General features: G+C 59.1%; 1 protein-coding gene across 1 annotated transcript in view; it reads left to right on the forward strand.

Annotated features, from left to right (window-relative positions):
* QSOX1 (quiescin sulfhydryl oxidase 1) overlaps positions 1 to 18,638 on the forward strand; it is a 34,307-nt gene extending 15,669 nt beyond the window's left edge. Inside the window, exons 4-12 of the mRNA XM_053663709.1 lie at positions 116 to 218; positions 1,868 to 1,958; positions 4,076 to 4,221; positions 5,763 to 5,897; positions 7,760 to 7,889; positions 10,436 to 10,558; positions 11,457 to 11,604; positions 14,875 to 15,054; positions 16,797 to 18,638. Of these exons, the coding sequence (XP_053519684.1) occupies positions 116 to 218; positions 1,868 to 1,958; positions 4,076 to 4,221; positions 5,763 to 5,897; positions 7,760 to 7,889; positions 10,436 to 10,558; positions 11,457 to 11,604; positions 14,875 to 15,054; positions 16,797 to 17,563 (1,823 nt within the window). The 3' untranslated portion in view covers positions 17,564 to 18,638. The remainder of the gene's footprint in view (positions 1 to 115; positions 219 to 1,867; positions 1,959 to 4,075; positions 4,222 to 5,762; positions 5,898 to 7,759; positions 7,890 to 10,435; positions 10,559 to 11,456; positions 11,605 to 14,874; positions 15,055 to 16,796) is intronic.
* Positions 18,639 to 24,367: the final 5,729 nt, after the last annotated feature.

The following is a 24,367-nucleotide window of genomic DNA, read 5'->3' on the forward strand; positions in this document are numbered from 1 at the left end:
AGTAGAGTGGAGGACTGACCGTGCTGTGCTTCTCTCAGAGCTAAGCAGCCCTGCGCCCTTGGTTTCTGTGAGCGAAGCTGACAGAATTCCTGCCCGTGTCTGTCTGTGTTCACAGTGGCTGGTGCTGATGTGCAGACACTACGGGAGAGGCTCATTGATGCGCTGGAGACCCACAGTGTCACGTGGCCCCCCGCCTGCCCCCCACTGGAGCCTGCCAGGTACTGCGGACTGGGGCAGGCTGGGTGCAGTGTGGGCCAGGGTCACAGGCCTGGAGGTGAGAGGGCGGTGGGCATGGCAGGGAAGGGGGCCCAGGCTGGTTCTTCCTGTCGCCTTTGGGGCAGACAGCTCCGTGGGCCAGAGGGCTCCCTGGTGCTGGAGGTCCTGCCCAGTGGCCGATTCCTGGGGCTGATCGGCAGGTTCGAGGACCTATCCCACCGGGCGTGAAGGAAAAAGGGCGGGGGTTCTCCAGGTCATAACCTGCTGCCGCCTCTCAAATCTGTGCCCAGGAATGTTTGGGGATGCAGTAGAATTTCAGGTGATCTAACCCAGAGGGCGCCTGGGAGAGTGGGCATGGGTTGGGGGGAGGAGGTCAAAGACCATTTACAGGAAAAGGGGGTGGGGGCCGGGGAGAAGAAAGCCGCATCTCTGAAGAGGGAAGGTGGCCGTTTTTTCTGAGCAACGGCTGTGACCGGGGGTGGGGGGCGTGACTGTGTCCTATGCTACAGAGGGTCTGACATAGTGGCTGGTGTCCTGTCCCCAACAGCCAGCCAGGCTCCCAGGATTGCCTCTTTTCTAAGAAAATGGGGTACTGAACACGCCCCAGGAGGGGTGTGAGGAAATGAGAGACAGAAAATGAGAAAGGGAAGAAGTGAGGAGCAGGGAACAGGTCGGCGGGCAGCACAGACGGATGCCTCTTCGTCCATGACCAGGGTGCGCCCTGACCCCCTACCTCTCTGGTGCATCCGTCCGTGCTGCCACTGGGCTGGGCTCCAGCTCTGGCCCCACGGTGTGCCCTCTGTTTAGAGGTGGTCCCTGCCACGTCACTGGGCCCAGTAGAGGAAGCCAGGAGTTCAGGTTGGGGGCAAGAGGAGGATGTAGCCCCCCATGGGGACCTCGCCTGCCTAAGCACATGGGATGATGTTCTGCTTTTAAGTAGAGTAAGGGGACCAGTCATTTTCGTGTTATGCAGTTATTTTTCTGTTGAAACTTTGAGTTATGAAAGCAGTTGGTACCTTAATTCTCTGATTTGGGGGCATACTAAAATTTGCCACCTTTCGAATTTCCACCTGTGCCCTGGGCCTCAGTTTGCTCATCTTCAAATAAGAAGGTTGGGTTAGAGAGCTCCCGCAGGCTCCTGTACCCAGGACGTTCTGAATCTTCAGTTCCCTTTGCATCCTTCCTCCAGGGAGAGGAAAAGGCAGATCTCCCACTTGGCAGTGACTTGCCACAGAGCAAGGCTTGTGTCTGGCGGGTGCTTACCACCAGTCTCTCCGGGAGCCAACACAGTCCGTATTCTCCAAGCCTGGGCCTTCCCCAGATCACAGAGACAAGTGGTCTCCAAGTGTCCCTTCCCTGTCCTCCTCCCCAAGCCACCTCCTATTCGCTTTTCACTCTTAAAGAGATAGGGTGGCAAAGCACATCAAGCGGGTGGGTGAGATGAAGACCCAGGGTCAGGTCAGGGGCACCACCCTCAGAACCTGAGGGTTTGGCTGACTCCCGCTGGAGGGCAGGCAGGGGTGACTGCCGTGAAGCCTGGAGCAGAGTGGGTTTGTGTGGCTGCACCAGAGGGGCCGTGTCAGCTGGGGTTGCCAGCAGTTTGCTTCATTCCCACTGGCGGTGGGGTGACTGCTGGCCTTGTCTCTTGCAGGCTGGAGGAGATTAATGGATTCTTTGCAAGAAACAATGAAGAGTACCTGGCCCTGATCTTTGAAAGGGAAGGCTCCTACGTGGGCAGAGAGGTGAGCTGTCCTCAGGGTCCTTGTAACTCCTGGATAGCCCTTGGGAGAGTCCAGCGAGTTCGGGAGCAGGGCTGTTGCCGCAAATTCTAGGATCTGTCACTGTACTTCCGAGACCAGCACGGGCCTGACCTCTGCTGGGAGACACAGGAAGTGCAGGAGCTGGATTTTTCTGTTTCAAAACCTTTATTGTTTTGATATGAAGTGTAATTGACATGCAACATTATATTAGTTTCAGGTGTACAACATAATGGTTTGACATGTGCATACATTTCCAAATAATCACCCCAATAAGTCTAGTGACCATCCACCATCCTACGAAGTTAATACGTTGTTACTGACCCGGCTGTACATTATACATCCTGTGTCTGTTTTTATCTCCTTCGTTGGAGCCAAATTTGACAAGACCTGCTGTTTATCGAGCACTGGATTATAATGCCGGCCCCCATAGTTGCCAATCTTCACGATTATCAAAGATGATCCTGTAACATGTTGAAGATCGCACAGCCGGTGACTTCGTAGAACAGAGCTTTGCGCCAGCTCCGTCTGCCCCCGGAGTCCATGTCCTTTCCACACTGGCCCTCCTCGCGTCCCCACAGATTTAAAGAGAGATTGGGAGGGAGGTAACATCACAGGTCATCCAACCCCTTACAAGTAGAGAGGGTGCCTGGCCGTGAGATGAGGCAGAGAGCAGAACCCGCAGGCTTGGAGCTCTACTCCGTCACTTGGATCATATGTCGTGGTCAGGTTACTCACTGTTCTGAGCCCCGTGTTCCTGTCTGTGAGGTTGTGACAATCGCCTTGCTTCAGTGTGCTGCTGGGGAGGCCAAGTGAGGCAGTGTAGGCGAAGGGCCTGGGTGAGTAGCTGGCTCAGAGTGGATGCTGTGTAACAGTCCAGCCCCCGGCCTAATGCAGACGCCAGCCCTTCCTCCGCTGGCTTGCCAGCGGCTCCAGGCCACAAAGGTAGGATGGGCCAGTGCGTGGGAGGAGTCCCAAGGCAGTGCAAGGGGACAGAAGCGACCTGGGAGTGGGGATGAAATTAAAGGTCACTCGCTGTTGCCTTGTGCAGTTTTCCTCTGATACCAAGCTCCGCTGAGAGCTCTGGCCCGTCTCCAGGCCCCTGAGCCCTGAGAAGGGAAACACAGGCAGGTGGGGAGGGGACTGACTGTCCCAGGGTCCCAGTCCAGGCCTGAGGCCACGCCTGCCCACAAAGTGATGGATAACTGTTCACTGGAATCAGTTCTTCTCCCTCTTTCCCCCATGTCGCCTGAGTAACCAGGGACAGGTGCCCCTGTCGACTGCCCCTACAGAGGTTCTCAGGGGTGATGATTGGTTTGAGAGGCAGCGGGGCACAGTGGCCAAGTGCAGGCTCTGGAACCAGTGCAGGCAAATGCTGGATGCATGACCTGGAAACACGATGTCACCTCTAAGTCTCCATTTCTTCACTGTTGGTAGTTTTATTCTTTAAACGAATACTCATGCACCTACTATTTGCTAGTCATTGTTATGAGCACTTTTATAAAATTAACCCATTTGGGGTGGTATTGTTAGAACTCCGCAAGGGAGGAGGTTGAGTCAGGGGGAGGTTTAGGCCTGCAGGGCTGGGTTCCAACCCAGCAGCCCTCAAGACCGCACCGCCTCACCAGGCCTCCTGGTGCTATTTTGAAGCTTAAGTGAAGCAATCTAGATACAGCACATAGTACGTGCTCAATGAATGTGAGCTGCTCTCTTTTTCCCCTTCCTAATTCTTTCTAAAAATAAAAGCATTATGGCTGACTCTATGTTTTTCTGACTTGGAATATGGACAGAAAGCCTTATAAATATAAGAGTAAAAGGAACCCACATTTTTATTATGCCTTTTGCAAATTGCTTTCATCGGGAAGAAAATGGTACTAAGCTGGGACTGTCCTGGAAGAGTCAGGTGTGTGGCACTCACAGCTCCAAGTTGGGCCGTGTCTGACTCCCATTCCCTGTGGGGTAGATGCGTTGGTGGCCCGAGGCTCTGACTCATCACAACGGTCTGTCCTCATTGGAGAGGTTTAGAGAGGATGAAGCGCTGCCCGCAGGTGCCTGTCCCTCTGCCCCGTGGCCGGGCCCCTGACGTCCGACTGTCTCTGCAGGTGATCCTGGACCTGTCCCAGCGCAAAGGCATCGCGGTGCGCAGGGTCCTGAGCACGGAGGGCGACGTGGTGAGCAAGTTTGGTGTCACTGACTTCCCATCTTGCTACCTGCTGTTTCGGAATGGTTCCGTCTCCCGGGTTCCCGTGTGAGTGCGGGGTCTCTCTGCCCCACCCTGTGTCCTCCCTCCCTGTGCGTGTCCTTTCTTCCTGCCCAGAGGGCCTGCTGGCCTGTCATGGGGAACTGGGCCCATGGGCTGGCAAGCAGCGCCCTCTGCAGGACGAGCAGTCTGCCTGTGGGGTTTGGGACAATGTCTGCACTGCCAGGGACCGCCCAGAGCCCTGCGCTCAGAGCCCTGCGCCCAGAGCCCTGCGCTCAGAGCCCTGCGCTCAGAGCCCGGCCCGGGAGTCCTGCCTCAGGCCCCTGGCGCACCCAGCCTGGTGCCTCGGCTGATCCCCACTGCAGCCCTGGCCCTGTTCCCCGTCCGCCTCTGTTCAGACAGACTCATTGGCAGGCTGCAGCCCGGGCACACACTCAAATATGCCTGACCCTCCCTCCCTTTGGTTTTCTAATTGCAGAAAAGTTCATTAGGAGCCAGACAATAGCCAGTTCCAAAATGCCAGGAGAGAACAATCAGGCCAACCACAGCCCCTGTCAGGCTCCCGCTGCTGAATGGCCTGTTGAATGGCGCCAGATGGTGCCTCGGTGCCCTCCCTGGGCAGATGATTGACGTCAGCGTGGCCCTGCCGAGGCGCAAGGGCCGGGAGAGCAGGGCTCGCCTGAGGTGCCCAGAGAGCTGTCCACTGGGCCACTGGGGCCACCGTGCCCTGAGGCTGGGCAGGGTGGCTGGCCCCTGCCGCCCGATCACCAGCCTGGGCCAGACCTTGTCAGAGGCTTTTGCTGGGAGAAGGAGGAGCGATGGCCATGGGAGATGGGGACACTCACTTCCTGCACAGACCCCGAAAGCGTGGCCCTGGTGGGGAGAGGCGCCATTGTTTCCTCCCCGGGAGCTGGTGGCGGGGGAATTGCTTGTGACAATGCTGCTTCCCGGCCATCTGCGCCTGGATAAACGTCGGGCCAGGACGGTGGAGTGGAAAGCGGTGCTCCCCCGGGGCGGCTCCCCTGGGGGCCCCGCCACACTGGCGCTGGTCCTCGCCTCCCTCCCTCCCCAGGGCCCTGACCAGGGGACGCCTCCTGCTCTTGAGAGCACCCCTCTGTCAGGGGAGAGAAGGAAATCAAAAGGATTATTAAAAGGATTGGAGAATTTGAGCGGTTTCTTTGTTGCCGTTTTGTAAAAATCGCATATTAAACTCCCTTGACCTCCGTGGGGAGCACCGCCCCCTCTGGCACCTCAGAGTGAGGAAGACAGCTGCCCTTTCACACCTTGGTTCCGGGGAGGGTGGTCATCCTGTCCTTGGGCAGGACCAGCACTGTCCGGAAGGGGCTCTGTCCCAGTCACTCCAGGGCAGGTGAGGTTTTGGCCTCAGGCTCCCTGGAGGCTTCCCACAGCATGAACGGTGAAGGGAAAGGTTAAGGTGTGGCATGGGTGCCCGGTTTCGACCTCACTGAGGATGAGACCAAACCAAGTGCTAATATTCCTTAATAAACGTGTCTGTCGGTTGAGCCCCTGCTGCCTCTCCCGATAGGAGCTCGCTCACCGCCTCTCCTCTCTGCCCTCTGCCCTCGCAGGCTCATGGAGTCCAGGTCCTTCTACACCGCTTACCTGCAGAGGTTTTCCGGGGCCATCCGGGAGGAGGCCCAGACCTCGGCTGCACCAACCGCTGCTAATACAGTAGCTCCCACCGTGTGGAAAGTTGCAGACCGGTAAGGCTGCACTCTGTGTTCCTCACCCCTCCCCTCCCCTAGCCTCCCCTCTGCTCACAGATGCCCCCTTCATACCACACTCTGCCCCTTGTCGGGGACTGAGCACACGCCATCTTGAGCCCTGACCCTCTGAGGGCTGGCCTTGGCCTTGGGGGCCCCCAGCTGCCAGCCGTGCCCAGGAGAGCCCTGGACTTGGAGCGGCAGCCTCTCCTTGTACCCTTCCTGAGGGAATGAGTACTTCCTGATGCCCACATTCCTGAAGCTTACCCGTGTTTGCAAACAAGTGGAATCAGCTTGGAACGACAGTGTGTGGGCTCCAAGCCAGCTTCCCACTCACACAGTGGGCTCTTCAGCAAAGAGTATTGAGTGCCTGCTGTGTGCTAGGCATCGTGAGTAAGGATGGCACAGGGCAGTGGATGGAGTCCCTGCCCACACAGTCCCTTTACGTCATCCCTTCCAGGGAGGCACCCGGCTTCACTTGAATGTCTCTGGTGCCAGGGAGCTCACTGCTTTTGGAGGTCACTGTGTCCTTATGCATAGCTGCAAGCATGAGAAAGCTGTTCTTCTCCCCGAGGCTCTGAGCTGCTTTTTGGGAGAGGGAGACAAGGCCATCAACCTCTCCCGCTGGCATCCAGCAACGTACCAGGTGGGATTAGCTGACGGGGAGCTCGGAGCTGCAGAAGGAGACTGGAGGAAAGCCATCTGATTTCTGGGAGGAATTTGCATCCTAGCCCGAGGGACTTTAAGGGTAGAAGGTGCTAATGGAGAGTGATTCACTGAGTCAGGAGAAAGAAAGAGACATCGGGGTTGGAATGGTCATTAGGATCATTGCGTTTGTGCTTATTCACACCTCTCAGATGGTAGTCGCTTATTACACTGACCGGCCTCGTGTGCCGGGCTCTGTGCTGGGCACCCCACCTTCTGTACATTCCCTCTCAGCCATGAGGCCACTCCTCAGGCCGAACACGCGGGTGCAGAGGTGAACTGGGGCCCAGGGAGTGGAGAGGGGACTTCGCCACGAGAGCCGAGTGCAGGTGGTCTCAGCGCCCACCCTGTTAGCCCGCCTTGCTGGTTCCCTATGACCGTATGACCTCTGAGGCCTCAAGAGGTAGATGGGCTTGGCCCAGCCCCCAGAGGTGGCTCCCCGCAGAGCGGAGGCCAGAACTCAGGTCTCAGAAGGTGGCTGCAGACGCAACCTGCACTCAGGGAGCCCTTCCCATCAGAGCCCGGAGCCCAGACCCCTAGTGAGCGTCATCTGGGTGGGGGGTGGAGCGGGCTGCCTGGAGCCTGTGCCCTTCCCCCGGGGCTGGGTGAGCCTGGGACGTGCAAGTGGGAGCCCTGCCCCAAACCCAAGGTCTGGCAGCTGTGAGGACATCAGCCCCCAAATGCAGACACCACCCCGCCCCTGCCTGCCTTGCCAGGCCCAGCCTTCCCAGAGCCATGTTGTGGGGGGAGGGTGCCTGTTGGTCTGTCTGTCCCGAGGGGTCTTTGTTCAGAACTGAGGATAAAACTCACTCTTCCTCTTGCAGCCTGATTAAAACACCGGTCGTTAGTGCGTCATGGGAGGGGCAGGCCTGGGCCCGCAAGGGGGGACCCTGCTGCGTGCTGCTGGGAGGGGTGCATTTGTGCTATTGTTTAACCCTCTCAGCTGCCTACCTGTGAGCAATTTACTCTTCTCCCCATTTTACAGACGAGGCCCAGAGAAGGTAAGTAATATACCCAAGGTCACAGTTACTAGCAGAGCCGAGGGACGACTTGTAGGACTCCAGGACCGTCCTCGCTCCCCCTTTACCCCTGGGTGCCCGCCCCAGCCCTGCCCCGCAGTTGATGCCCTGTCTCTCTGCCTCCCTCTGGGTCCTCAGCTCCAGGATCTACATGGCTGACCTGGAATCTGCGCTGCACTACATCCTGCGGGTAGAAGTGGGCAAGTTCTCGGTCCTGGAGGGGCAGCGCCTGGTGGCCCTGAAGAGGTTTATGGCAGTCCTGGCACAGGTGAGCAGGGCCCTGGCCCCGCTGTCCCAGCAGCTCCACCGGGGGTCAGCGTGTGGCCCAGCCTGGTGGGGTCAGTCAGCCTGCCCCTCCCTTGGGAGCCCAGGTCCGGCTCCACAGTGGTTCTGGGCCACGTGGGCTGCTGCCCTACAGCCTCAGCCACGCCCCGCACCAGCCCACACTGGTAGGCTCAGCCCTGTGCCGGGGCGTGGGCAGGATAACCTGGTACCCTGGGATGTCCCTGCCACTCCCGGGACTGGCTCCGCCTGCTGTGGTAGTGCACTGTGGAGTGAGCCTGGAGCGTGGGCCTTCACTCCCCACCGTGGCCTCGGGGAAGCCGGGCCCACCGGCACCACAGTGGAGGAAAGGAGTCCTCTCTGCGTCTCCTCTGCACGCTCCCGGACACTGAGCGGAGTCCGACCCAGGCCCTGGCCGGGGCCTGGGCCTCCTTGGTCCTTAGTAGTTTCCTGGCCACCAGGCCACTCCGGGAAGCACAGCCGCCACAAACTGAGGGTCCGATGTGTGTCAGGCATTTCAGGCTTCTAACTTTGCTGTGAGGTGGCGAGTAGGACCCGCAGTTAAGGGGCCCAGGGTGATCAAGGGCCTTGCTTCCTAACGCCCCAGGTAGGAGGAGGTGGGCTAGAGATTCGGACTGAGCTCTCAGGCCCCAGGGCCTGTGCCCCCTCTCTGCCGCGCTCCTTGGCCCTCTCTGACGGTGACCTGTGGGCCACCACCTCCCTGTGCACCTGCCTCTTGCTCCCTCCCTGTGTCCTCTCGGGTTGCAGATCGGCTGCTGCGGAGCCCTGCCTCAACCCCTTGGCTCGGGCCACCGGGGACTGCGGAGTCAGATCTGGGCTCTGGTTCCCTTCTGAGCCTCACTGCTGACTCAGCACCCACAGCACCGGACGCCAGGTCTGAGCCTCTGGGCGCAGGCCTGTGGGCGGCTGGGGCTGTCACCTCTCTGGTGGCCCGCACCTCTGCCTTGGGAGCTGCCTGCCAGCCTGACCCTCAGCGGGGGCTGGACGTGAGCTTGGGGTGAAGAAACCCCCTGCCGGAAGCCAGGGCTTCAGGGACAGGGCTGGCCTCAGGAGAGAGAGATGCCAGGCCCACGCAGGACTAGGAGCAGGAGGCTCATTTGAGCCGTGCCTCCTCCCCCCGAGACTGCGGAGTGTCCGGTGCTGCCCGAGGTTGGGCAGCCTCTCCCTGAGCAGTGACAATAGTAGCTGCGGCCGTGTCTTGAGCTCTGACAGGATGCCAGGCCCTGGGAAGTGCTCTTTGTGTTCCGGCTCATTCGAATTTCTCACAACGAACTCCACAGTGTGGGTTTCCCATCACAGGGGCAAGTGCTTTGTCCCCCGCCCTCTAGCCAGGGGGTGGCCGAGAGTCCTGTAACCTGTGCCCTTGCCCCCTGTGTGCATGGGACCCCGAGACCCTGAAGGGCAATGGTGCTCCCTCGGCCCCTGGACAGTCGTGTCCACCCTCCCCCACCCCATCCCTGCCCCACTCCTGCCCACCCCAGCTGGGGCACTCCCTGCTCTCTCACGTGAGTGGCTGGCGGGACTGGCCACTGGGTGGCGTGTGGTCACCAGGGTTTCCCTGCTGCCCGAGGAGAGCTCCTTCCTCCTGGCACTGTGGTCTTGGAAGGCGGAAGGTTCCAAGTTGCATGATGGGCACAGGTTGGTGAGAGAGGCTGACTTGAAGCTGTAAATCTGTGCCGAGAGCCCCAGAGGGAGTGTCAAAGCCCAGGAATCTTTCTGGCTGCTTCTCCCCTGGGGACGTGTCCAGACCTGGAATTTGATAGGATTAGGGGATGGTTTTCGCAGAAGGCCGGGTTGGTTGGCAGGTTTTGTGCTCATTGCCTCCTCCGGAGCCTTCCTGCTCTCGGATGGTTGTCTGCTCGGGTTTTCCTCTGCAGGTGTCTCGGCACTGTCCTCCGGCCCGTCCGCTGCTGTCCCCGGGGCACGTGCGGGTACTCACGCGTGTGCACAAGCGTGTGCACACACGCATATCTGTCCCCTCCCTGGAGTCCTTGTGGCTTTAAAGCGCTGATACTAATCAGATTTGAACCGACTTATTGTCAGAGCAGCTTTTCATGCTGCCCAGACTGCGGGGAGCCCCCGCCGGACTGGGGGCTTGGCTGGAAGCCTGTGGGCTGCCTCGTCCCCGGGGGCAGCCCGAGGGGGGCAGTGAAAGGATGGCTGTCAGCCTCCCCCGCCGGTCAGTCCGTCAGCAAGCCAGCGGCTCTGTCGGAAGATCACCCGAAGAGGGGGCCGCGTGGCCCAGGGTTCCCAGCAGCCCCGGGGAACGACCAGGCGCTCAGCCGTCCACCCCGGGTGGTCAGGGGTCAGCGCAGGAGGCTCGGCCTCGAGCCTTCGGGCTCCAGCCTCTCCCCCCACCCCGCCCCCTCCCCCCGTCCCTCCTCCCACCTTACCAGGCACCTTGTGTGTCTTGGGCAGGATGTTTTCCCACCTTGGCCCACCTCCCCCCTGGGACTGGGGGCTTCTGGGGGACTCTTTCTCATCTGCACCTGGCCCCTGTCTCTCCCCTAGCACTTCCCTGGCCAGCCCTTGGTCCAGAACTTCCTGCACTCCATGAGCGACTGGCTGAGGAGGCAGCAGAGGAAGAAGGTCCCCTACGCCTTCTTTCAGGCGGCCCTGGAGAACAGGAAGGAGGTGAGCTGGCAGCGGCCGAAGCGCCTGTCCCATCTCTGTGACTGTGTGTGTTGGGGGCGTGTAAACTCTGACCTCTGACCTCCACCAATTTACAGTCAGGGAGGAGTCAGTGATCTTGGTGGTGTCCTTCCATTACAATTAATAAATGACTATTGATTGGGCTCTCTATATACATATCTTACTTAATCAATCCCCCAACATTAGTTGAAAATGAATATTACCCCCATTTAGCAGATGAAGAAACCAAGGTGAAGCCCTCACTGGTCTGGTTCGGTGGATTGGGCATAGTCCTACAAACCCAAACGTCACCAGTTCGATTCCCAGTCACGGCACATGCCTGGTTTCGGTTTGGTCCCCAGTAGTGGCATGTAGAAGCAACCAATCAATGTTTCCCTCTTTTTCTCCCTCCCTTAACCTCTCTCTAAAATTTTTTTTAAACCTAAAGAATTTTTAAAAAGAAAGAAACTGAGGTTTAGCACCTTGTCTGCTCCTGCTGCTCACTTAGCCCGGCTCCTCTGGGGCTCTCCGGTCACCGGTCTGCGCCGCTGCTCACACCGCAGTTTGCCAAGGGGGCCACTGCAGAGGGACGAGCCAGGCAGACTAGCAAGATGACCGGGCTGGCAGGAACCTCCGGGACCAGCCCTCATTTTACACATGGAGAAGTCGAGGCTAGAATGAGCATGTGACTTGTTCTGTGTCACTGGTCTCCATTTCCAATGCTTCCTTGGTGGATGTGGCCAGGGGAAGGGAAATGCCACCTCCAAGTGGTAGCCCGGGAGAGGGACCTCGCTGGTCTTAGGGCCGGGTGCGGAACCTCTGGGTCTCCGGGGAGCTTCTCTTCTCGCCTCCCATCCTTTTCTCGTCCGAATGTGCACTCACGTTCGTCTCCGTCCCTCAGGGCGCTGTGATTGCCAAGAAGGTGAACTGGGTCGGCTGCCAGGGGAGCGAGCCCCACTTCCGGGGCTTCCCCTGCTCCCTGTGGGTGCTCTTCCACTTCCTGACGGTGCAGGCGACGCGGAGAGATGTTGACCCCTCTCGAGAAGCAGGTGAGTCTGTTCACCCCTGGGCCTCAGCCTGCCTCCCCCGGCTCCCTGCTGCGGGCTCCCCCAACCCCCCAAAAGAGGAGCCTGCATTTGCCTCTAGCCACATACAACCAGCCTGAGACCAGAAGGGCAGGACCTGGGGAAGCCACCCAGCCCTGCCCCCTGCCCCGGGGTGGAGCCCCACAAACTGGGGCGTGAGCTTCTCCCTGGCTTTCATGGACCTGTAAGTTTGCTTTGTTTTCAGTTTTCATGAAAAATGAGTGGCTTCATTTTTACACTCCCCTATAGAGAAAGAACTCTGTCTGCGTCGCAGTTTACGGGGCTGGTTCCATGTACTTTGAACCATTATCTTGCTTCCCACTGAAAAGTCATTTTCTAGGGGAAGCACCTCACACCCTGCTGTCCTGCCCGCCCCCACACTGTGCAGTGGTGCGCCACCACCCACCCCGCCTTTCCCCTCGCTGAGCGACTGAAGGGGGGCACCCAGTTCCATCCGTGTTTACCGGCCACTGTGAGAGAGGTGGGCAGGGGGAATGGCCAGGCCCAGGAGCCAAGGGGAAGAGAAGGGTGTTCGGAAAGAGGAAATGCCCCCCAGTGCTGGGAAGGGTAAGCGGACGCGAGTTATGTTAACCTAGAAATAAAAGGCCAGAGCGAGAGGCAACATGTGTTTATTTGAGCTTTGAAAAAAAAATAATAGCTATTTGGGGAGACCTGGCTCAGGCAGAAACCCCAACAGTGTTCTGAGGAGGGAGTGGAGACCGGGGTGTCCGAGAGAAAGGGCAGGGGAATGATGGCGTCCACAGAAGGAAGGCATTTCTACAGGAGCGGATGAGCCAACACAGAGATGCTTGTTCTCAGTAATGTTTTCACTCTTCAGTTGGGTAGCCCTGAGTCCAGGAGTCACAGTCTCTGCTTTGCAAACAGTCCTGTGGACACAGTGCTGCCCGTTCGGAGACCCGAGGTGTGAGACGGGCCAGGCGGTTCCTCTGGGGGTGGGCAGCTCCGACTCCACCTTAAAGGGCTTCCTCTGTGTCATTTTTACAGTCGGGCGTCTAACAGGGGTTTGAGCTAGGAAGGGAAGAGCATCCCATCCCCGACAGAGACAGAGGGAACTAGGGTGTGGGGGCAGCCAGCCAGGCACCGTGTCGGCCAGTGCTATGGAGCGCCTCCAAGGTGCCAGGCCCTGCTCTAGCAGGGGGAGCCCGGCGGGCTGAGACGCACAGCGCCTGCCTCGAGGGGACATCCCAGTGGCTGGAGAGACAGACAGGAAAGAGCGCAGAGCAAAGTGGGGCACAGGAGGGCATAGGGAGGGGGTGCTGGGGTCGGGCAGGGAGCTGGGGAGGCCTTCCTGAGGAGTCGACCCTGGATGGCGAGGAGAGGTGCAGCTGTGGGGTGTAGCTGGAAGAGAGCCTTCCAGACGGCGCTGGTTTGCCTGGGCCGCCATAACCAAGTGGTGCGAGTTGGGCTCGGACAACGGACATGGATTTTCTCAGTCCTGGAGGCCGGAAGTCCGAGATGCCGGTGTTGGCGTGTTGGTTTCTGCTGAGGCCCCTCTGCTTGGTTTGCAGGTGGCCTGTGTCCAGATTTCCCCTTCCTCCAAGGACACCAGTCAGGGTACACCCTGATGACCTCATTTTAACTTAATCACTTCTTTAAAGACCCCGGGTCTGAACACAGACAACTTCTGAGGTCTGGGGTTAGGACTTCAACGCTCTAGTCAAGGGGCGAGCACGGGGCTCGGATGTCAGCCTTCTGAGGACCTACTGGAGAGTGGAGGCAGGGCATGATGCAAGTGATGAGTGCCTTAGAAAGATCCCTGGGGGCAGGGTGGGCTGCAGTGGAGTCCGGGGGAGGTGGGGGAAGGCACAGGGTAGGGATGTGCACCTTGTGATCATTAGCGCACAGATGACAAAGTTGAGGGATGGGCCGAGACCCTCGGGGTGGGCAGAGAGGAGAGCCCAGGCCTGAGCTCTGGGCCCTGCAGCGCCTGGACCTCAGCCAGTGAGCGGGGCGGCCAAGGAGACCACAAAGGAGCAGCCACTGCGTGTTCAAGGGGACACCCCAAACAGTGACACATGCAGGCGTCGTCAGCCGAGTGGGAGCCTCTGTGCAGCCGGGACTGTGGCCCTTCCAGCAGGAGCCGTGTCTGGGGAGCACTGGCGAGAAGGGCCCGGCTGACCGGGCTGACGACCGGAGAAGAGCAGGGAAGACAGTGGAGAGGACGGAACGTCTCTGGGGCGTAACCGGGGTTGGAGAAGGGATTTCGTTATTGTACTTGTTTTTACCAGTCGGAATGATCTCACATTAAGGGAGAAATTGGTGATGCAATAACAAAAGAAGATATTTATAGGAGTAAAACCCTTTTAAAGGAAGTGAGAAGGGATGAGGCCCAGGGCACGAGGGCCAGGGGTGGGGGTGGGGACGGCAGCAGGGCAGGCGGAGGGTGCTGGGCAGCTGGGGCGGGTGCAGGAGGAGGTGGGAGCTGGGGGGCTGCAGAGGGGAGAGGCAGGGCACGGGTGGGTGTGGGCGTGGGCCATGGTGGCCAGCGGGTGGAAGCACAGCGAGCTGACATCCCAGGGGATGGCGGGGTGAGGCTAGATTGGCTTTTGAAGGGCTGGGGGGTGGCATTTGCAGCAGGAAGGAGAGAGTTTGGAAGCAACAGCTCCAGACTCCTTCCCCGCCTGTGGCCCCCAGGTGCGTGGAGTATGTGAGACGGGAGGGCTTCAGCGGGCCTGGTGGGGGGAGGGGCGTCTTCAGGGAGGAGCCCAGAGCTGAGAGGTGGGGGGCCTCACTGGGTCTGGGCTGCTGGGGGTCCAGAGGGCCCATGGGAGGGACTGAGGAGAGGGGAGGTGGAGACACCCTGGAGGATCCGCCAGGTCCGGATGGACTCCTGGTTTCCGGCCACAGGGAGGAGGCCCGGCGGGGAGCATGTGGGAGCACATAGGGGCACAGGGGTGAGGGGGGCACTCTGGCCCCTGCTGCCCTCTCTAGCTACTTCTCAAGGAGCCCGAGTGTCCTGCTGGCAGGTTTGGACTTTAGTGAGTGACAAGGGCCCGGATGAGTGGCAGAGGCAAGAAACAGGTTTAGGAGGAGACAGTCAGCTCTAAAGTGACCCTTGGAAGGTGGAGAGGTTGGCAGGGAGCCCCTGTACCCCTCATCGGATGGGCTGGGTGGGGGGTCCTTGCAGAGGTGACCGTGGCGCGCCTGTGGTGGGCCTGGCAGGGACAGGCTGGCTGAAGGGCCCTGGTGCATGGCATCCCCTCTGCCCCGCAGCCAAGGCCCAGGAGGTCCTGCAGGCCATCCGCGGCTACGTGCGCTACTTCTTCGGCTGCCGAGACTGCGCCGACCACTTCGAGCAGATGGCTGCCTCCTCCATGCAGCGGGTGGGCAGCCGGGACGACGCCGTCCTCTGGCTCTGGTCCAGCCACAACAGGGTCAATGCCCGCCTTGCAGGTAAGGAAGGGCCACCTCCAAGGCTGGGGTCACCTGCAGAGGGAGGATGAAGTGAGGAACTGTGGGGTCCTGGACCAGAGCGGGAGGCCCGCTGTCCCCCAGGAGACACCCTGCGGGTCTCAGCGTTTCACACGCACAGAGCCTCTCACGGGCTCTGCCCGCCCCGCTGATGTATGTCAGTGTCGTTGGACCCATTTTCCAGATAGTTAACTGAGACTTTGACACCCAGACCCTGGTCTCCGGATGCCCTCGTCCTCTTTTGCCTGCACCATGGTCCCTCCCTCTGACCTGTTGGGGTCCCTTTCCTGCCTCCCCGTTGGCTCTTGGCCCCTGACTCAAACCAACAGGGAGGAACAGCCAGCTAGGAACAGCCAACTAGGCTGTTCCACCCCCTGGGAGGGGCTCATGGTGAAACGTGCTGGGAAAGAAACACGGGGCCCTCCCTAGAAATAGCAGGGCTGATTTCACCGTAGGGGGCTTGTCTTCTGAGGTTCCTCACTGGCAGGCTTCCTGCTTCCCAGGAACCCTGATGGATCCAACAGGGAAAAGCTTTAAACTCCCGTGATGACCAGAGCTGGTGGGAATGGAGGGAGCCTGGGCTTGTCTGTGGGGAGTGAGGGCTGTGCCGGCTGGGACAGACCTGTCAGCGGCGGGATAAGGCCTGGGGCGGGGGAGGTTCAGGGAGCTGAATAGAGCAGGTGGTGCAGGCAGCTGCACTTGGTCTTGGTCTCCTGGGGCCTGCTGGTGGGCTTGGAAAAGGAGACACGTGCCTGTCACTCCTCCCACCCCTCCCGGCCCCGCCCCAGCCCTGCCTCCAAATGGCCCATCTGACCCTTTAGCCCTATGACCTCTGCAGGCTTCCAGCTGCCTGGGTGGGCCAGGGGCCTGGGCCTCCCTCTGAGGGACCTAAGGAAGGCGGGCCCCTGCCTTCTCTGGTGGCGCCTTTCAGATCAAACTCATCACGTGAGCGGCAGGAACCCGCTGAGTGCTCACTTTGGAGGCCTGCTCACTGTTACTTCTCACTGACCCTTGGGATGTACTTGTTGCCCCTTCCCCCAAATAACCGTCTGACTTCCACACCATTTGGCGCTGCTTCATCCTAGCCAGCAGCTTTTTTTCCTATCAGACCCTTCAGGACAGGTGCCTCCTGCTGGAGAGATGGGTGGGCGGGCGGGAGGGTGGGCCCTGGAGGCCCTGAGTGAGGGGCTGGGGCTACCTGCAGGGCTAAGCCAGGGCTCTGCCCTGAGTCCTGGCCCAGCTCCGGGCCTCAGCAGCCTGGAGGGTGGGGCAGCTTCCCGCCTCTCCTGAGTGTCCTTCCTCCGTCCAGCCCCAGGCCTCCCCACACCCACCCCTTGCAGCCCACCTGGGGAAAAACCTCCACTAACTCCTCCCCGCCCCAAAGGGCCGCTGTGGGATTACCTGTGGAATGACTATGGGCCACAAACTCTTGTTTTAAGAACTATCTCTAATTACAAAAGTAATATACCTCCCCTGTATAAAACTTGGAAATTTTCAGAAAAAGGCACAGAAGCTCCCTCCAAGTCTTCTCGCGCTTTCCTGAGTCTGGTGCAGGGGTCCAGTAGGACTCCCCTGCACCCGGGGAGCCACCCCGGGCGCTGTGGGCCAGGCCCTGCGCCAGCTGGGCCCGTCCTGCCCAAGGTGAGCCTTCCTCGAAGAGGAGGACTCTGGCGTTCTCAGTGGGCCCCGTGTCCCAGCCAACCTGTGTGTGCTTCTCTCCCCAGGGGCCCCCAGCGAGGACCCCCATTTCCCCAAGGTGCAGTGGCCACCCCGTGAACTCTGCTCTGCCTGCCACAACGAAATCCGGGGGACGCCTGTGTGGGACCTGGGCAACACCCTCAGCTTCTTGAAGACCCACTTCTCCCGGAAAAACATCATCACGGACGCCCCCGCTGGGCCAGGCCCCCAGGGCAGCGCACAGTGGATGGTGGCCTTCCGAAAGCCGGAGCTGCTGACCGGAAACTCCACTCTGGGCCCCGAGGAGGCTGAGATCGGGGTAGGCCCAGGGACAGAGCACCCCGGGACTGTTGTCCAGGATGTTTTAGCGGAGAGACTTGGGGCAAGTGTCCACCCCCAGGAGATGCAGACGAGCCTCGCTGTGACTGGAGCTGAGCTAGACGTAGCAGAGCTTCAGAGGGATGAGGTGGAGCGGCCAAAAGGGCAGCGGCCCTTGACCAAGCGAGACACAGGAGCCGGATTGCTGGCCGAGTTTCTGGCTCAGGAGAAAGTCCCAAGAGGCCCCTCTGCGCTGGGACGAGTGGGCCGCAGCTCCAAGCAGCTGGCCAGTGTCCCCGAGGGGGAGCCGGAGGCCGGGGCCCTGCCAGGCCAAGGCCCATGGCTGCAGGTGCTGGAAGGGAACTTCTCCCACCTGGACGTCAGCCTCTGTGTGGTGTTCTACTCCCTGTCCTTCATGGGCCTGCTGGCCGTGTACACCTACTTCCGGACCCGGGTGAGGGCCCTGAAGGGCCACGCCAGCCACCCTGCAGCCTGAGCCCCCTGCCTCGGGAGGGCGGCGGGAGAGGGAGCTGCTACCCACAGGGCTCTCCCAGCCCCCTGCCCTCGTCTGCCCCCCTTGCTCCTTGGCCAGGGAACCCCAGTGAGCCCTTGGTCCTCATGGGAAGGAGTGTTCGGAGACATGAAGACACGCAGGGGGTCCAGGTCCCCCTGACAGCTCGGGCCCGGGGAAGGAGCGTGGGGAGGGCGGGCCTCCTTGGGCGGCGAGGGCGGGGCCCTGTCCCTGGCCTCTCAGCACCAAATTCCTCTTTTGCAGCTTATTTGAAGTCCTGCCTCATTCTTGCTGAAGCTTCAGTGTCTCCTGCTTGGTCTTGGTCTTCCCTTGGTTTCCAAGGCTTCCCACCACAGGCGGGTCCCTGGGCTGAGTGGGCTGGAGCGGAACCACTGCCTTCCGGGGCCCCGTCCATCCTGCTCCCTTCCCGCGGGAGGAGGAAGGGGTTGCTGGTCCTCCCGGCCCTCAGACCTCCTGGGCTGGGGGTGGGGGGATTTGGGGTGGGGGCTGGAAGCTCGAGGAAGTCCTGCTGGCCTCTCAGGGGCCATCCGTGGCTGTAGCACCTCGGCCTGGTCCTTCCCAGATGTCTGCTGCAGGAAGCTCACGGGCTGGGCTTGGCGTGGGCCTGCCCAGCTGGGGGCCGATGGTCACTGGGCTGGGGCCGGGGTCGTGAGTGGCAGGCTCAGCAGGACCCGGCGGAGGGGCAGCATGGGGTTCAGCTTCGGGGGATTGGACCACTAGTGCCTTACTCTGGGCTCGGCCATGACAGGTAGGGCGAAGCTCAGGAAGAGGGTGGTTGCCTCCAGTCCACTTTGGCTCCTCCCCCTGCACCCACCCCTCTGGGAGCAGGGTCGTTGTTGATTTTCACTTCTAAAATAGATGCTAATCCTTGAACGTGGAGGGCCCTGGAGTGAGGGGAGTGCCATCTCTCTTGAGGGTCCACCTCCTGTCATGTGGAGGTGAAAGGGTCAGAGGGGCAGGGAGTGCTGTACATCGGCTTGGTTTTCACTCTGCCCACTGCTTAGGAGGGCTGTGGAATAAATTATTTTTGTTAAGGCAAGCACCCATGTATCCTTCAACTTGCTCCTTGGAGACCTCGTGTCCAGGGTCTGGGCAGAATGTGCAGAATCCTGCCGTTGAGGGACCCAGCCACACATGATCTCCCCTGGCCCACAGAGCTCCTGGCTTGTGTTGAGGACAAGGCGCCCAGTCACAGCCCCTTCCTCCTGGACAGGCCCCTTCCCCCCGGACTGCCCCAGCCCCCAGCAGTCTCCTTATGAGCCAGGGCAGACCCTGCACACACCCCCGGGGAGCACCTGCCCAGGTCCTCTCTGCCCTGCTGCAGACACCTCGGTCGGCACCTGCCTGGCCCTCCTGGGCCTGGCATCCTGTGTCGCCAGCTCCCTGACAAGCAGAGGGCTTGTTTGTGGGGGGCCTGGTCCGGCTGCTCAGCAGGAGGAGTCAGCCAGATTAGAGGCCTGCCCCCAATCCGGCCTGCTGGGCTTTACAAGGATCAGAGCAGCTGATAATGAACCTCATTAAGGGGGAGCAGGAGCCTCAATCCGATTTAGGGTTTTCTCCTTGACATCACTCTGCTCAGACCGTCTGGCTGTGGATGGAGGGGGTGGGGTGCCGAGCATGCTCCCCCTCTGCCAGGGCAGCTGGGGCCGGGGGACAGCAGGGGTCAGTCTCCCTCACCCTGCCCCGTGGATCCCAGCCTGGAGCTGCTCCACAGGCCTCTCATCTACCCAAGGGTCCCTGCTGCATCCGCACTCTGGTCGTGCCTTCTCTGTCCTCCTGGGCCAGCTCTGCTCCCCTCCCCCTACCCCAGCAGCCCCGGCTGGCCGGCTGAGGGACAGACAGGCTGCGGCCCTGGCCTGCGAGGGCGTGAGAGGTTCCCAGGGAGCAAGCCTGTCTGAGTCCACCTGTCCCCACCCCCCACCTGGTGCCTGACGCAATGCCAGGTGCAGAGGGTTCTCACCCGCCAGCCCTCTGCGCTCCAGGGAGCCCGTTTTCTAAAACCAAGCTCAGGTGTCCAGAGGGAGGGCCGGCCCTCAGGGTGGTCTCCTTCCTCCAGCATCTTTCTGCCCTGTCCCAGCCCCTCCGATGGATAAACAAGGGGCGGGCCTCCTCCTTTGCAAGACTGCTGCCTTTCACCTTGATTTCCCCAGGGCTCTCAGCAGCATCGATAAATCGGCTGCGCCCACCAGCTGGTCCCTTCCCCCACCCGCTCTGCCAGGCCCAGAGCCGGAGTCTGGGCGTCTGTGACTTGAGCTCCGCTCGCCATCCCCGTTCTAGGTTGTTCTCTGCTCCTTGGCAGAGCTCCCACACGGGAGGGGTCTTCGGGGAAGCCCCGCACAGCAGGTCCCGGCCGGACAGAGGAGCTGGCCTCTGCCCTGGACGCTGCCTACCCAGCGCTCAGGACGGGTCTCCTGGGGGAGGGGGTGGCAGCCGGGCTGGGCTGGGAAAGACGTGTTTGTTAGCAGGGCCAATGGGGAGGGACGGGGTGTGCCACCGAGTCCAGCAAAGAAAAGTAGTGCATGCCAGAAATTCTAAGCAAAAAAAAAACCTCTAAAAAATATTTAAAGGAGTTTTTCAAAATGGCACTGGCCTAGAAGTTGGGGACGCACAGAGAAGAGACGCACAATCCCTCCCTGCTGTCATGAAGCTCACACTGCAGAGGGAAGGGGGTGGGCGGGTGAGAGACTGTGCTAGGTGCTCTGAAGGATGGAGACCAGCAGGGGCCGGGGTGGCCTCTCCAAGACCTGAAAGGTGAGCAGCCATGAGCAGGAGGGGGCAGGGGTGTGTCTCAGGCAGGGGTGGAAGGACACAGCCTGAGGGGTGCCTTCATTCATAAGCGGCTCCTAGGATGAGGCGGTCCACCTTTGGCTGGCTCTTCCCCGACCACCTTGACATGGGGTGGAGGTGGGGGAGCCCTGGTACAGTCCATCCCACAGGTGTGGGGTGAGGAGTGGGCTCCAAGGAACCCACGCAGCCTTGGCACCAGCCCAAAGGCCTTAGCAGTTGAAGGAAGACGAGGGCCCCTGGTTCGTGCCCCTGGTTGCTCACTGACCAGCTGGTTCCAGCCCTTGGGTGAACCATTAACCTCTGGGGCCTCAGTTTCCTCATCTGTAAGCCGAAGGCCCCAGATTGGGCTCCAGTCCCTGAGGGGGCCTTTTCCTCTCTTCCTGTGATGCCAACTCCTCACTGTCAGCCCAGTGAGGGGTCGTGCCTTCAGGGCCTTCCGGGAAGGACCTCGGATGGGAGGAAGTCACTGCCTGTGTGACCTGTGCCCTTGTAGGGCAGCTGTGACGGGGAAGGCTCACCCAGGCTGCAGCCCGAAGAAGACACCCAGAGGTCTCCTGGGCCCCAGCATGGCCTAGTTCTCCCTGAAATTGGCTCCCCAAGCCGCCCCCAGTTCAGGGAAGCTGCGGGGTGACCCATCCCTTCCCTAGCATCTCCTACCCTGCCCACCTCAGGGCTGACCTGTGAGAACAAAGGCTGGTCCCCACCCACACACTCATGCACCCTGCTTGAGAACTAAACTGAACTCCAGAATGGTCAGTTTAACTTTTACCGCTGGCACCGGGGCCTGGCTTGCAGCCTCCTCTGTCCTGCATCTGGACGGCCCACAACCATGCAGGCCCTGGCTTCTCCCGAGTATCCAACCCAGCCTGGCCAGTCCCCAGTGCTTGCTTTCTCCCCTACTCTGCTGCCCGGATTCGGACGGGGATGGGGCGTGGGGGCGTGTCATTAATACCCCAGAGGGAAAACAACTGCCCTTCTCTTCTCATGCTAGCCCCTCCACCCTGGGCCTTTGCTCCGACTGGACCCCAGCAGTACGGTCTCCTCAATGGGGAGAGAGGCCCTGTGCACTTGGGGTCCCAGGTCCTAGAGCCTCAGTGACTGCATCAGAGAGTAGGGCACCCATTCGTGGGGCGTAGTGGCCTCCTCGAGGGTCACTGGGGGGCACAGGGCTGATGGTCCAGGCTCTCTGCTCACCTCCCCGGCCCCTCCCCTCCAGGTTTCCCTGCTGCCTGGGCGGGTGTGTGTGCAGGAGTGGGTCACAGACAGGGAGAGAAGTGTGGAGGACACAAGGCAGAGGAGGGGGCCCTCTGCCAAGGTGAGGAGAAGAAGCTAGAGGGGACAGTCCGTGGGGCACTGGCCCGGGGGTCCCTGAGGATGACTCAAGGAACTCAGGTGCAGATTCTAGGGTGAGGACCACCTGGCAGGGCCGGCGGCGCCCAGGTGCTCCTTCAGCAAGACTGGCTCATCTCTGTGCTGAGAGGGAGAAGAAAACCTTGCACCAGGCTGTGGGCGATGTCAGTCAAAGCTCCTCCGTCACCCCGAGGCATGACCTGCCTCCCCCCCAACCCCGTGGCTGCCAGGAGCCTGGCCACCACAGAGCTGTTGCCGGTTGAGCCAGGATCAGCCCAGACGGTCCCCATCGGGTTCTCAAACCTAAGTGCTTCTGATGGTCAGTGTTCTGGTCTGGAGAGGGAGGAATTAACATTTAGCAAGTGATGCTGAGAATACTGATTATTTAGAGAGAATTCAGCCAGGGCTCGGCTTTCACACCGTGCACCCAAACACAGCTCAGTAATGTGAAAAGACATGCGGAAGTATCACTGAATATTTTACTATTTTTGTAAGCATAAAAACAATAAAACATATACCTAAAGTGAGAATTTGATCTACTTAATGCTAATTTTTAAAAAGTTAAAAATAAAACCAAGTTACATATTAAAAAACTGGGAGAATATATGCCATAATTATAACAGAGGGGTATAACTATTACAAAACATGCCGTCTTAAAGTGAGATTAGTTTGCAAGTATTGATATGAGATGTCCAAGGATACATTTCTATAAACATAAATATTACCATTTATTACAATATGTATTACTAAGTGTATATGTAATGATGTAATTATGAAGTGTAATTTAATGTGTTGTAAGTGAACATTATTAACTATAATGTGTTAATATATGTAAGTAATGTGCTTTATAATATTCACATTATAATATTCACGGTTGACTCTTAAACCACATGGGTCAGGGCAGCCAAATCCCCCCACAGCTGCAAACCCCAGTGTAACCTTGACCCCTGCCCCGCCAAAATGTAACTACTAATATCCTGCTGCTGACCGGAAGCTTACTGGTGGCCTGAACAGCCCGTTCACACAGGTTTTGTGCCTCATGTGTGTTAGACACTGTACTCCTACCATAAAGTCAGCTAGAAAAGAGAAAATGTTAAGAAAATCATAAGGAAAAGAAAAAACATTTACAGCATTTATTGAAAGAAATCCACGTGTAAGTGGATCTGTGCAGTTCACACCCACGTTGTTTAAGGGTCAACTGTGTGTGTGTGTTTGTATAAATATATATGTAAATGTCTGGAAGAATAGACACCAAACTGTGCCCAGTGGGACACCCAGAAAGTATAGACTGGGGTGGCCTTAAATCCAGGCTGGGACTAGAGTGAGGCAAGGGAGGTACCGAGGGCACAGACTTTAGAGAGACAACTGTCCTCAGGGTCCCTGTGGTGCAGGCGGCATTGGAGGGTGACACATCCTGAGAGTTGGTGCCCAGGTGCCTCCGTGGCCTCAGCCTAGTCCTGGCTCGGACAAAGGAACTTAGGGGCCATTGATTGAGTTGAATTTTTGCAGTAAACATTTCTTTGGGGGGAAAAAAATAAGGACAATAAATAGGATTAAAAGATTTTAAAGTTCTTTTGGAGATAAGACAAGGACTAAAGCCCTTTTGAAAATACTGGGCCCAAGTATCAAACCCAAAAGAGAGATGTCCTTTTGTCTATGGGACCGGCAAAGTGAAAGAAAAGACGGCAGCCAGCGTGAGGGGGAGATGAGGTGCGTGTTCTTTACACTGTGTGTGGAACAGCCACAATCACTTCGCAACCTGAGCACACCGCAGTGCGGCCACCTGGATGTCGTCCCCTGTTCCGGCTCCTCTGAGCTCCACGAGGACAGGGACAGCCACGTGACCTTGCCAAGTGCTTCTCTGAGCCCGAATTTCTCCGTCTGTGAAGGAGGAAGGTAGGGTGAAAGGTGTGGCTGGTGGCACCCAACTCATAACAGGTCACTGCGTTTTTTTAATCCTCACCTGATGGTATGTTCATTGATTTTAGAGAGAGAGGTTGGGAGAGAGAGAGAGAGAGGAAGAGAGGAAAAAATCCTCGTGAGAGAGAAGCATTGATCAGTTGCCTCTCGTACATGCTCTGGGGATTGAACCTGCAACTTATGTATGTGCCCTGATAAGGAATCGACCCTGCAAACTTTGGGGTATATGAGATGAGGCTCCAACCAACTGAGCCACCTAGCCAGGACACTGTAGCTGCTGTTAATACCATTAGCCTCCTCTCCTGGTGGCCATGGGCCAGGGATTGGGACAGCGATGAACCTCAGAGACCTAAGCAGCAAAGGACGCCAGGCAGCCAGTGCCCCGGGAGGGGGGTACTGCACGTGAGAAGGCAGGGTGCCCTCCCCCGGAGACACGTAGTACGTTCCTCAAAGGCAACACCGCCACACATTCAAAGTCCTCATGCATTCAAAGTCCTTTTCACACTTGACTCTTTTTTTAAAAATGAATTTCTGCCCTGACCAGTGTGGCTCAGCTAGCTGGGCACCATCCCACAAGGTGAAAGGTTTGCAGGTTTGATTCCTGGTCAGGGCTCGTGCGAGAAACAACGGATTGGTGTTTCTCTCTCACATCGATGCCGCTCTCCTTCTCTTTCAGCCTCCCCCACCTCTCTCCAAAAATAAATCTTTACA

This window comes from Artibeus jamaicensis, unplaced genomic scaffold, assembly GCF_021234435.1.
Source record: "Artibeus jamaicensis isolate MK-2021 breed Jamaican fruit bat unplaced genomic scaffold, CSHL_Jam_final contig_327, whole genome shotgun sequence".
Classification (NCBI taxonomy): domain Eukaryota; kingdom Metazoa; phylum Chordata; class Mammalia; order Chiroptera; family Phyllostomidae; genus Artibeus; species Artibeus jamaicensis.